Source organism: Colletes latitarsis, chromosome 10 (assembly GCF_051014445.1).
Source record: "Colletes latitarsis isolate SP2378_abdomen chromosome 10, iyColLati1, whole genome shotgun sequence".
Lineage (NCBI taxonomy): Eukaryota > Metazoa > Arthropoda > Insecta > Hymenoptera > Colletidae > Colletes > Colletes latitarsis.
In genome coordinates, this window is record NC_135143.1 from 2,769,160 (window position 1) to 2,781,778 (window position 12,619).

At 30.9% G+C, this 12,619-nt stretch overlaps 2 protein-coding genes across 5 annotated transcripts; one reads left to right on the plus strand and one right to left on the minus strand.

The window, feature by feature from the left end:
• Nucleotides 1-4,696: 4,696 nt before the first annotated feature.
• LOC143346027 (rho guanine nucleotide exchange factor 38) lies at nt 4,697-10,421 on the minus strand. Of its 4 annotated transcripts, XM_076773744.1 has the most exons (11): nt 10,179-10,421; nt 10,033-10,082; nt 9,905-9,937; nt 9,707-9,825; nt 8,191-9,627; nt 7,961-8,110; nt 7,229-7,849; nt 6,962-7,144; nt 6,216-6,815; nt 6,001-6,136; nt 4,799-5,823 (listed from the first exon to the last, which is right to left on the minus strand). In XM_076773744.1, exons 2-11 carry the CDS (start codon nt 10,049-10,051, stop codon nt 5,642-5,644), a joined length of 3,480 nt encoding a protein of 1,159 aa, XP_076629859.1. In that variant the 5' UTR covers nt 10,052-10,082; nt 10,179-10,421; the 3' UTR covers nt 4,799-5,641. The 4 variants fall into 4 exon arrangements, 3 of the variants coding, with proteins under 3 accessions (XP_076629859.1, XP_076629857.1, XP_076629858.1); XR_013080368.1 differs by having other exon boundaries at nt 4,697-4,814; nt 5,874-6,136; nt 9,905-10,082; nt 10,179-10,420; XM_076773742.1 differs by having other exon boundaries at nt 9,905-10,082.
• LOC143346031 (putative GTP-binding protein 6) lies at nt 10,375-12,605 on the plus strand. The gene is made up of 2 exons (XM_076773750.1): nt 10,375-11,993; nt 12,071-12,605. The coding sequence occupies exons 1-2, from the start codon at nt 10,959-10,961 to the stop codon at nt 12,497-12,499; spliced, it is 1,464 nt and encodes a 487-aa protein (XP_076629865.1). The 5' UTR covers nt 10,375-10,958; the 3' UTR covers nt 12,500-12,605.
• Nucleotides 12,606-12,619: the final 14 nt, after the last annotated feature.

A 12,619-nucleotide genomic window follows, 5' to 3' on the forward strand; every position in this document is an offset into this window, starting at 1 on the left:
ATATACTTCTCTGCATAGTAACGATAATACTGAACAAATTCGCTTAGTAACCGTTATATAAATAATACTAACAATATTTTTAATCATACGTTTATCTATAATGAATCACTCATATGAAAGATAACTACCATATCAAAGCATTAATCGATTCACATTGACATAGTACAATACGTGAGAGTGCAGAGAAGCTCGACGTATCACAGACAGTGCTGGACATAAATATTGGCACAGCATGGTTAAATGGTACAAATGCTAATAGCTACTAAGCAAATTAATTTGAAGGAAAAACTTTTTGACATATTCATTTATTATCTATTTTAGTTTATTACATAACAGAAGCAATAATATGTATATGTATACAGGGTGTTCGGCCACCCTTGGGAAAAAAGTAATGGGGACAAAAATGAGACGAAAATCAAAAATACCAATTTGTTGATGGAGGCTTCGTTAAAAAGTTATTAACAATTGAATTCAAAAATTTCAAATCGTTCGGGAAAAATTATTTTCTGTTGCGAGGGTCAATTACAATTATTTTTGGTCATTACACATACCCCCGAAATCCTACGCATTTTCGAGAAAAAATTTCAATATAGGCGGAAAGTTAAACGTTAACAACTTTTTAACGAAGCCTCCATCAAGAAATTGTTATTCTTGATTTTCGTCTTATTTTGGCCTCTGGAATCCTCCATTAAAATTTTTCCTAAGGGTGGCCGAACACCCTGTATACAATAACAAAAATGTATTTATTGAACATTTTATGGGTGAAGGTATTGGCACACTCGAATAAAAACATTTAAAAATGACTTGGAATTAAATGTTAATATTTAGTTGGCCCTCCTTTACTTTTAAGGACTTCCTTTAATCGTTTGAGCATAGAATCAACTAATTTTTTTGTAAAATCCAGCTCGATTTTATTTCATTCTTCGAGTCTGCTTTGTTTGTTATATGATGTTTTATAATCCTTCTTTCTAATTCGTTCCAGACATGTTCGATAGGATTCATGTCTAGACTCTGGGGTGGTGTATTTAGGGAATGAGAAATATTATAAATGATTTAATGGTGTACGATGTAAACAGTGTGCTTTGGATCGCGATCTTGTTGGAAATAGAAATTCTGCGAAAGGTTTAATTTTTCTGTACTTTTGAATAAATTTTGTTTTAATATATTTAAATACGCGTATTTATCCATAATATTATCTATAAAAATTAATTCGTCAATCCCAGATGCTGCCATAGAACCCCACATACATAAATTTCGTAGATCCAGTTCAATATTTGGCTTTCTTCAAACAAATATTCTACCATCTGATTTAAATATATTAAATTTGCTTTCATCTGAAAACAATATGTTTCTCCAAAATGTAGAATCCTTCGTTATAAATTCATTGGCGAATTCAACCCTCGTCTTTCGATATTTTTCTGACAGTTTTTAATACCCTCCGCATAGTTTTCGAACTTACTTCTTTTTGACACTCTTTATTTAAAATCATTCTGAATTCTGAGGAGTTTAATTTAAGATTATTCTTCATTTCGTTTACAATTTTACGTTTTTCTCAAATAGATAACTTGGGAGGACGACCGCTTCGATTCGCACTATCAAAATCTGATTGATTTATAAATCGTTTTACAATACTTCTAACACTTATCAATCAAGACAATGATCTACAGCGAGATATGTTATAACAAGACATGATCAAGTGCACGCATACCCGGCGAAATTTCAAAGTCGACTTTCTCGATAACAAAGCCTCACATGAAAAATAATTATTCTATATTTTAGACTTATTTTTTTATGTAAAATCAGCCCCTTTTCGCTTGTACCATCAGTTATCGAATACTCTGTATATATTTGTTAATAAAGTATCGCGTTGGTAAATAGGTGTTATATTTTCTATTTGCTAAATAAATCGCCCAAAGTAAACAAGCAAAGATTCCTGTTTTCTTCTGTTAATTATTATTGATCTGATTTCCGAGTAGTTTATTTTATTTTTTATTTTTATAATAAACGGTCGGCCAGTAATGGTCGACAAAAAGAAAATCAATCGAGTCCCAATCACTTTCCAGATAAACTCCGATCCCTCTATCCAGACCTCATCGTTAGAAGCATCAGCTTTTTAACATTATTCATTTGCAATACTTTTACAGTAGTATTTGGGCATTTACGTGTTAGTTGTTATTGAGGAGATAATATAGCAATCTTGCGTAAACTTTGAGTCGTGGAATCGGCGATAACTGTTTAACTGATAATACACTTCCAGTCCAGTTGCAATTACAGTCCTCCAGAATGTTTTTCTGTTCGTTAAATATATTTCATAATTTAGCCATTCGAAACAACAAACTGCTGGAGACATGGAATAACTTGAGTAATAATAAAAATTATTGCACCAAAATTATACCATGTTGCCTTAAAAAATGGAAAAAATTAACAAATCTTTGCTCTCTAATTATAGATACAGTATAGTATAGTTTATTAGTATAGTAATTCGTTACTTTAAGAATCTAATTTAAGAATAAGTCTAAAATCGACGTCCCCAAATGGGTATACCCTCTTAACTGAAAGTTTCTGTGCTGACTGGAACTGTTATCGTCCTCCTCAAGTACTGTGGAAGAAAACAATGACAGGATGTACTTACCTTCGTGAAAACTTTTTGTTGTGAAAGAATTGAACATCGATTCAACAGTATCGATTCATTCAGGAAAAAAACGAGGGCATTCTCATCTTGGTCACCGTAAAACAATGCGAACAGGCGAATTTTATCTAACACACTTTAAATATGTATAAGCCTTATATATTTATTATTTTGTGTTTTTAAATCATTCGTTTCGTCAAAAATAATTGCAATCACTTCGATTATACACTTTGATAATACACACTTGATTACTGTCCTACAGAAATCTATGATAAGGTTGAGTCTCCAATTTGATATTACGCGAAGAAAATTATCAAGAAATAAAGTGAAATTACTCGTTAACTATTAGGTTTTGGGCTAATAAAGGTTAATACTTTTTTACTCAGAATTCGATATTCTTCCATATCTTCATACAAAAAATATAGCATTCTATTTAAAAAAACAAAGTTGACTTTCAAATCTCTGAAACGCCTCTACGTATAGAAAAAATAAATGCATTATATAATGTACTCTTTTAAATCATGCAATTTTTGTAAACAAAATTTTTTCGTGCAACGCATATTTTGAAAGTTATAGAACTGCACAAGTTACGTGGACCACCCTGTATATGATAGTGATTCCTTTTTCGTGATAATTTATTAACCCATCTTTGTTTAATCCTACATCTTAGTTAGATAAAACGAGATATAAAAATATGAAAACATTAATTCCGCATAAGTATAATATAATATTTTCTGCCGGTAGTTCATTTAATTGAGTTAATTATAATACATAAAATGGTGTTTCACAATAACTTGGCCCGTCTTACCCCGGAAAGGTGGTTTTTTCGAAATTTCGCTAACGTCATCGAACATTATGTTTTTTTTATGGAAGTTTACACCAAAGTTTAGACCAAAAGTTAGTTATAATTTGTAAATTGTTAATTATAAACTGTAATTTGCACAATTATTCTGTTTTAAACCTTTCACCATGTATAATTTTTGTAATTTAAGTTCTAATTATTGTACTTTTTTTAATAAAATTATCGAACTGCTACATTTGTGTCAATAGATAGATTTAAAAAATGAGAATGTGTGAGCTTATTCTTTAATTGACAAATAATAAAGTAAGTATAAATTCAGTTCTTTTCTTTCAATCTGCTATAAGAAATGTTACTATGAGAAAATAGATTTTTTACACATTTCGATATGTTTAGTTTGCTTGCAGGCTTTCAGACGCACAGAACTCAATCGAATTAATTTTACATACAGGATGCGGCCGAATAACATGTATTAGCGGGCACGAGATGGTTCTTTATGAAAAAATAAGAACAAAATATGGAATAAAATTTGTTCATTTAAAACTTAGTTTTCGAGAAAATTGAGTTTGAAAATCCTATTCGTACGTATGCTGATACGGCTAATTGTAAGTTACGGTTTGTCGAGCATCGTATAACGCGTATCGTGTACGTCATCGTTAGATAGATCAATGAAAACTGACTGCTTAGGCAAATAACTATTAAAAGAAGTCTCAGATCATTCTTTATAAACATATCCTCGAAATCCTACGCACTTTTGAGAAAAAATTCGAGTAAGTGCTGAAATTTTGGGCGAAATTGAAAAGTTTCAAATCGTTCTGGAAAAATTATTTTCGGTTGCGGGAGAATTTTACAAAACCTATGTAATTTATATAAATATCAAATATATCTCTTCATTTACATTTATGTATACATATCAATTAAAAAAATATTGTTGAAATTGTACTGAGGTATTATTTATTAAATTAATTAAAATATACATTCAAATAGTAACAATATATTTAAATTATAACAAAAATACAAGTACATTCACATTGAAACATACTAATATTATCACAGAAGTAATACATTTCCTTAGCAGATGAAGTTGTAATATATACTTTTTGCCTTTGTACACGTATATGTACAAATAAATTATTTATATTTAAGTCTAAAACATATAAGCAAGAATCATTGTACAATAATATGTTTCTAAAAAATTACAGATGACGAAACATCTTTACTCTTAATTGTAAAAATATACTTAATAGTATTCAATACTAATAAATATTGGAATATTGATTAAACAAATTTAGTAGAATATAAAATTGTATGAATTACGGTATTAACGTTAGTAATATAATTGATTAAAGTACCAATATTATCAACATAACAGATTAAGGCAATAATGTAAATACAGTATATCTCTATACAGACAGAGTGTAGAAGCGACGCTCTCGGGACTCAACGCTCGGCTATATTGTGGACGAGAAACGATTCTTGATACTTTGTTGACGCCTACTGGAGGCGGCGAGTGTAGAAAAGAACAGCGAGCATATGACAAAGAGGGACTGAGCACCCGAGCATCGCCGAATTTGCTATCACTTCCTTTGCTTCAGGTCGGCTGTAGCGAAACACAGGCAATGTTTATGCGAGCCTATACCGAATCGGTGTTCTAATTCTGACCTCTACCTCTCTTGGTAGAGGTCGTAGAATGAAATACTGATTCTGTATAGGCTCCCGTAAACGTCGCCTGTGTTTCGATACAGTTGACGTGGAGTCACCATGCCTTTGATCGCTTATTGCGTTAGTAAATGGGATCTAAATTGTATATCGTATTTAGTGTCATTTTAATCAGAAAAGTGTCACGAATATATTGATGAAGTTTGAAAGAAGGAAGAACAAAAATAAAGATAAATTTCGTTGTTGATTTATTATTGTATATGTACTAGTTAATCGTATCATAACTTCAGTACATATATGTATGTATCGCTCGTTTACTGCAATAGTGATATGACTCAAAAAGATGCAACTTGTGAATTTAAACAACTTATTTTACTCTGAGTTGTCTCACGATTTCAACAAATAAATGATAGGTCAATTGAATTACATTTCCTTTTTTCAGATGAGGATATACTTTAAAGAAAGGACAAATGTATATTATAATTTATGAAAAACAATAATAAAAATTATGTTGTACTTGATCTTAGTTAAATCAGAAAACTTCCACAGACATGTTAAAAGTTTAAAAACAAGAAAAGGAAAAATAAAAAATTTGTATTATTGCACCTGTAGTAATTTGAACCCGTATCGTATGGCAATGTTCGACGACCGAGCGTCAAGTGCACCGCTATCTTGGGGAACCGTCCATAGGAAGGCACACTCGCCAGTACAGCGAGTGCTGGGTTCCAACAGTACGCTGTGGGGATAAGTAGAGAGGATACGATATTTGCCTATATCGTGGACGAGTACTGTACTTAAGATAATAGACGAAGATATTGATGTATTAATAAGCGAAGACATTAATGTTTTTGATTTTACTGCTTTGCCACAGATGGTTCACGTAAATAGTTCTTAGGTACATATCCTTTATTACCATAACGATCTTCCATGAGCCACCATTCGTCGTTTCCCTTTTCATCGTGCGGTCTAACTAGTCTTAAAGCTTGTCCTTTAACGATAGACAATGTTCCAAGAATATTTTCAAAAAAATCATATTCTGCATAATAAAACTAAAAAAACGATTGCAATTTTAAACTATGAAGCATCTTTTGACAATAATTTTATAATACATAATATATTGTTATTTACTTCATAATTCAGATTTTGATATTGTTGAACTCTAGGAATTTGTTCAATATTGCCATAGCAGTGGATCTCCTTTTTCACTTTTTCACTGATATTGAGATCAAGTAATTCTTGCAAATGCGATTGAGCTGTACTCCCCTGCTCTTTCACAGGAGAATCCATGCAAATTAAATCAGGCATTGATGTATTATACAATTTATTTGTAGTGCTAATTTCATCAGATAATGTAATTTGCGGTTGTTGTTGCAGATGTAACATTTTAGCTGGTAAAAATCCTTGGATAACTCCATTATCTACAAACCACCTACTTGTATCACCCATAGGATCTTGTTTCTTTATTACTGCAACTAAGGTTCCACGTACTGCACCCATATCCAAAGATGTGGTGCTTACTATATTGTCTGTAACGATGTATAACTTATCACTAGAATATTTGTTTTTCAACTTAATTCTTTGTCGTTCACTTTGTGGACATGCGGGTTCTGCTTCTTCTATTCTTGGGTTTGATCCAGCAAACGCAAACCGTGTTATCTGATTCCACAATAAGTTGTGATTAACTAAAAATGATTCTAAAATATCTTGAGACGATAGTTGAGTCGAAGTCTACAAGTAAAGAGGCAAGTTAGTTATTTTCCTATTAACACGTTCGCTGCCACTATCAAAGCATTGTCGACGCAGCATATGACATCTCATGCGGCAGCAAACGTGTTAAATGCTTGTAGTTCTAGTTACTACTTTATGTAGAATACCTCACAAAAGGTTAGATAACGCTTGGTAATCTTTCCACATAAAAGTTTCCGAGCTTGTGCAAAAGCACCAATACAATTAACTAATACTTCAGTTGCTGCATTAATCAGAATTGGCAATTCTTCTAACAATTGCTGTGTTAATGCCTCGTAATTACTTTTTGTTGTTACCAATTCATCCTGTGCCTATATTAATTATATGCAAACAATTAGAACGTGTTAGAATTTATTTAGCATTAAGAGAAATGTAGTTTAATATAATATAATTACAATTCTTGATTCTTTATATTTCTCACTCTTAGAAATAGCTGCATCATAGTCGAGTAATTTGTCATGTCTTTTCGTTATTAACATTGCAGGTCCTTCTAATAACATTGCCAAAAAATGTATTGGTGCACTAACTCTATCCTTCAAACACGTTTTTAATTCTTGAATGAATTGTGACCAAATTGTGGACCGTATGTCCCTAAGTTTCTTTGCTTCAATATTTGGTGTTCCTTGATAGTACTGAATCAAGAAATCTGCTATTACTTCTCCAGAAATAGCTTCGTCGCTTAAATATGTAAGACATTGTTCTACATCTTTAGCTAATTGTAAAGTACATTTCTCTATAGATCTAAACTGTTTTTCGAGTTCTTCAAATTCTGAATCAACTGCAACATTTGTTAATCCTAAACTTGCAGACAATCGTGTACTTAATCTTGTAGACATTTTTGCAACAGAATGCATATTGAGTTTAGACATTTTACTCATTAATGTATTATCATTGCCCAAATACTTCGTTACCAAATCTTTCCGACGTTTATACTCATTTATGTGACTTGCAACTGCTGTCATAGTCTTCCATGCTTCCTCGACTACAGATTTATCAGGATGGTTGTCTTCGGTACACTAAAAAACAGCTATATGATTTCAAAAAAGATCATAGTGCACACACATATTCACACGCGCGCAAGTTGATTCATTACAATAACATAAAATATACATACACATAATACTGACCTTTACCAATTCATATAAAATAAGAGGATATTTCAATATTCTTTGTACTGGTTTTATAAGAATAGAGCTCATATCGAAACAAGCTACTTGATACCTTAATGTTTCAATACCTTTGTTGAATACTGTCATTATTTCTTCATTATTTTCATACTGAAATCATAAAATGTAAGAATATATATAGAATGATATAGAACACACAATTTATATACATCACGTATATAAAATATAACCTTCTTCAACAAAACCAATGCAGCTTCATGATTGCTGCAATACTTAACGTAGACATTTTTTAATTTTTCAGACATGTTTATAAAGCAGGGGCCAATTGTTTGTAATTCTTCATCGCATCCTTTCATTGCTTTTAATATCATATCTAGCAATTCGTCAGCAACTTGAATAACATCAAAGATATTACCAAATAGGGTAGCCACATCTATTCCTAAAGATTCAAGTGAACTTGGATTATACAAATTAAATGTTTCATATGTTAAGTTTAAGTCACGAACATATTCCTTTTCTGTAAGGACTAATTCTGATATAACATTTTGCCTTTGATCTGCCTTTTTTTGTTTAACTTCTATATTATTATTTCCAGCAACGTCGATTTGTTGATTAATGTTTTCCAAGGTTTCTTCATTATCTGCTGTATCTTTTTGTAATGGGATTCTACCAGGTGCTGGCACGGGTGGTGCGGGTCTGTGCGGTTCTGAACGTCTTTTTGACTTTAGTTCTTCTGTTCCCATAGAACTCGCTTCATTCTGTCGTATTACAACAAAATCTCCCAGTACGTCTTGCGCAACATCAAATGATTCTGCATCTAAAGAACTTAGGTATCCTCTTGGACATAAACCAATTTTACCAGACTGATCTTTGACATTAACCCAGTCAGAATTTGCCATATTGATCACTGTAACTATATCACCTTCGATAACACTCAAATCTCCATCCATTTGAGCTTTAAATGTGTGCTCCACTTTTACTTGAGTTCCAGGCATCAATTCATTGTATTCCGTAGTACTTACATCTTGGTTAACAAAATTTTGTTCACCGTTATTTTCAATGCAGTCTACTATAATGTTAACATATGATACAGGAAAAATGCCTTTATGGTTATCTATCGTACCCTCTATCCACTCTGAATCTATATGTTTAATGAGATGTATTACTTCTTCTGCTCCAAAACTAAGTTCATTTGGAAACTGAGCACTAAATGGGTATAAAGTTATGGCATATGGTTTTACATCCAACGTATTGAAATTGCTATTCTTTGTAGTGTCTTCTGTCGGAGCTGATACAGTTATTTTATATTGAGGAAATAAGTCAAAATAATTTGGTGCAGGTTCTTCAATAGAAGGTTGTATAGTTGTTTCATCAATATGTTTGTATATCATTTCATTGTAAGTTATTGGTGTAGGAAAGGAATTTATGTCTTCTGCAGGGGTGGTATGATCTACTTGATCATCTGTATCATCTATATAAGATACAAATCCTTCTGGAAATATTCCTTCTTTATTATCTTCTGTCAAACCACGACACCAACCATCATTAAGAATTTCTGTGACAGTAACTATTTCCCCTTCCACTAAATTAAGTTCACCTTCAAGTTGTGCTTTTAAACTAGTTTTTATTCTAGCCCTTTTCCTTACAGCTTTTTTTTCTAAAGTTTTCTAAAACAATATAAGATTTATTAACTCTGATTTCAAATATTCTTTTACTTTTACAATAAACAATGTTTACAAAACATACCTTTAATATTTTAGAATCAAGTTGCCATGCATGTGTTAAAGGAAAAATACCTTTTATGGAATCTATTTGTCCTAAATACCATCCGGATCCAATATCTTGAACTCCAATAATAATTTCACCTAGTTTTATGATATACAGTTTAAAATAAATTCTTTAAATGTTTAAATTAGGTATTCTGTAAACATTAAAACAAATTACCTTGCTTAAAAGATAAATCTCCATCCTGCTGCCCTGGAAAAGCAGCAATTGAAACAAACAAAGTTTCCGAATCATGCAGTTTCGGTATATCTACTTTATGTAAATGACTTGAAGGGAATTTTCCTGACCTGCCACGAGATTCTCCATAACACCAGTGTTTATCTATGACACTATGTACCTGTTTCAGTTTTATAATGATTATAGATATAATTTCAAATTTATTTTTCATAGGGTTATATGAAAATGTTTACATAGCATATACGTGTAAAATTACCATAAAGTATTCCCCTTTTTGTAAACTTAATTCTCCATCGACAGTTGTGAAAAAGTCGGACAAAACTTTCGTTAATATTCCTGGTTCCATTTTGATAAACAATTAAATTAAATTTGACGTTTAATCTTTAACAGTCGCAATTCGCAGCTCTAAAGACCGATTCACTAATGCCCTGTCAGTTTTGTGATAAGCTGAATTAGTCACGTGGTAGGAATCTGTACGGATTACGAAATTGTGTCGATCTGAAAATTGGCGTGCGTGAATAAATACATTATTATAAAATACAGAATGTATGAAACTGTTTAAAATAAGACTTCAAGAACGATTAGGATTATTTTGTAATACTTCTCATAGTGTTATTATTCTTATAATTAATTCTATTTGTGAAGTTTATATAACTACTTACTTTTTGTTTACAAATAAATTTATACAATTACAACTACAACGTCAAGAAAAATTTACAATTGTTGTATAACGAATATTGACTATTACAATACATAGTAATTTTTTAATATAGTATTCAATGCTTTAATTTAATACATCATACAAGTGCAATGTATTTTTTAAGGTTATGGACGTACATAATTCGAGAAATTAATACTTTCGTATGAGTAATATTTTATATATATTGTAATTTATATAAAAATATTATAATATAGTTAAAATATTGGTAGAAGTATAATAAAATGTTGATAATTTACAATTATTCCTTTTAAAAGTTAAACTCAAATTATTACTTGATTAATAACTGTAAGGTTATGACATCATATAAATTATTCAATGATGCAGTGTCTAAAGAAATTCTTTTGTGTTATACAAATTAAGTCTCAATATTATAATGCAGTGAAACCAATATACAGAAAGAAAGAATGTACTGTATTAAATTTTGACTTTCGATTTAAACATGACTCTAATATAGAATTAAAAGGCTACGAAGAAAGTGAAGAAGAAAAGGATATTTATGCACAATTGTCTGAAGATTATTTAGGATCAGCTACGCATGGGCATAGAGTATTTGTTTTACAGCCTTATATAAAATGGGGTGTTAATAAAAGAAGAGAAACTACACCAGAATTACAATTGAACGAAGCAGTAGCACTTATTAACACTTTACCAAGTTGGTCTGTAGTTGATAAAAAGATTGTACCTTTATTAACTTTGGAAAAGAAAAAGTTAGTTGGTAAAGGTTCTCTTGAGACTTTGAAAAAAGATATTAGAAATTGTGCAACTGTTACAGCAATATTTGTTAGCACAAATTTATTGAAGTTTGTACAAATTCTTGAGTTACAGAAAGCTTTTAATTTGCCAATTTATGATCGTTATTCTATAGTTATTCATATTTTTCGTGAACATGCAAAGACTACAGAATCAAAATTGCAAGTAGCCTTAGCTGAAATTCCATATATAAGGAAGAAAATGATTGATTTATCTAATTGTCATGGTGGGCGAATAAATTTAGATGAAAAAAGAAAGAAATTGCTTGAAAGTAGAGAAAAGAAATTACGAAATGCACTTAAGAAGTTAAGCGAACACAGAAAAATGATAAAAAGTCAAAGACGTAGTTATGGTTTCCCAAGTATTGCTGTAGTTGGTTATACAAATGCTGGGAAAACATCGCTGATAAAAGCATTAACAGGAGATGCGTCGTTGAAACCTGAAAATAAATTATTTGCTACTTTAGATACAACAGTTCATCAAGGATTTCTCCCTAATAAGTTAAAAGTACTGTACATCGATACTATTGGGTTCATTCAGGATGTGCCAGAAACTTTAATAGAACCATTTGTAGTAACGTTAGAAGATGCTATAAATGCAGTATGTTAATTATATTATTTATTATTTATTTTAAAACATTTGAAGAATTCCCTCTTAATTTGTTTAATTCTTTGTAGGATATTATAATTCATGTCTATGACATGAGTCATCCTGATGTGAAAGCACAAATTCAACATGTTAAACAAACAATACAACCAATGCTAGATGAAAGTAAGTTAGTAATTAATGTTGCTAATAAATGTGATATTGCTAGGAAGGATACAGATGAAAAAGAGGACATACCAGAGGATACATTTCCTGTCTCAGCTGTTGAATTGACAGGCATTGATCTGTTACGATTGAAAATAGAGAATGAAATTTTGAATGCTGCTAATTTAATATCAAAACGTATTAGAGTACAAGTTGGTGGTACAGTCGCCACATGGTTGTATAAGGAAACAACAGTTACAAATGCCGAACCTGACTCAGAAGATCCACAGTACTTAATAATGGATGTAATTATGTCAGAGTCTGCATTTTACAAATTGAAGCGGTTATGCAAATAATGAAATATTTGTTTTAGCCTATAATTTATTCATAATTGTGTTAATTGTAATATTTTTTCTATAGAATTTTTTAAATATGGCAATTAAATGTAACATTAGAAAGAAACCTTTATTACCATT

Coding starts and splice junctions, on each gene's coding strand:
- LOC143346027 (XM_076773742.1), bottom strand. CDS start 10,268: ATGGAACCAGGAATATTAACGAAAGTTTTGTCCGACTTTTTCACAACT. Junction 10,083..10,178: donor AAAAAGGGGAATACTTTATG/GTAATTTTACAC, acceptor AAACTGAAACAG/GTACATAGTGTCATAGATAA. Junction 6,816..6,961: donor GTTATCTAACCTTTTGTGAG/GTATTCTACATA, acceptor CTTTACTTGTAG/ACTTCGACTCAACTATCGTC.
- LOC143346031 (XM_076773750.1), top strand. CDS start 10,959: ATGATGCAGTGTCTAAAGAAATTCTTTTGTGTTATACAAATTAAGTCT. Junction 11,994..12,070: donor TAGAAGATGCTATAAATGCA/GTATGTTAATTA, acceptor AATTCTTTGTAG/GATATTATAATTCATGTCTA.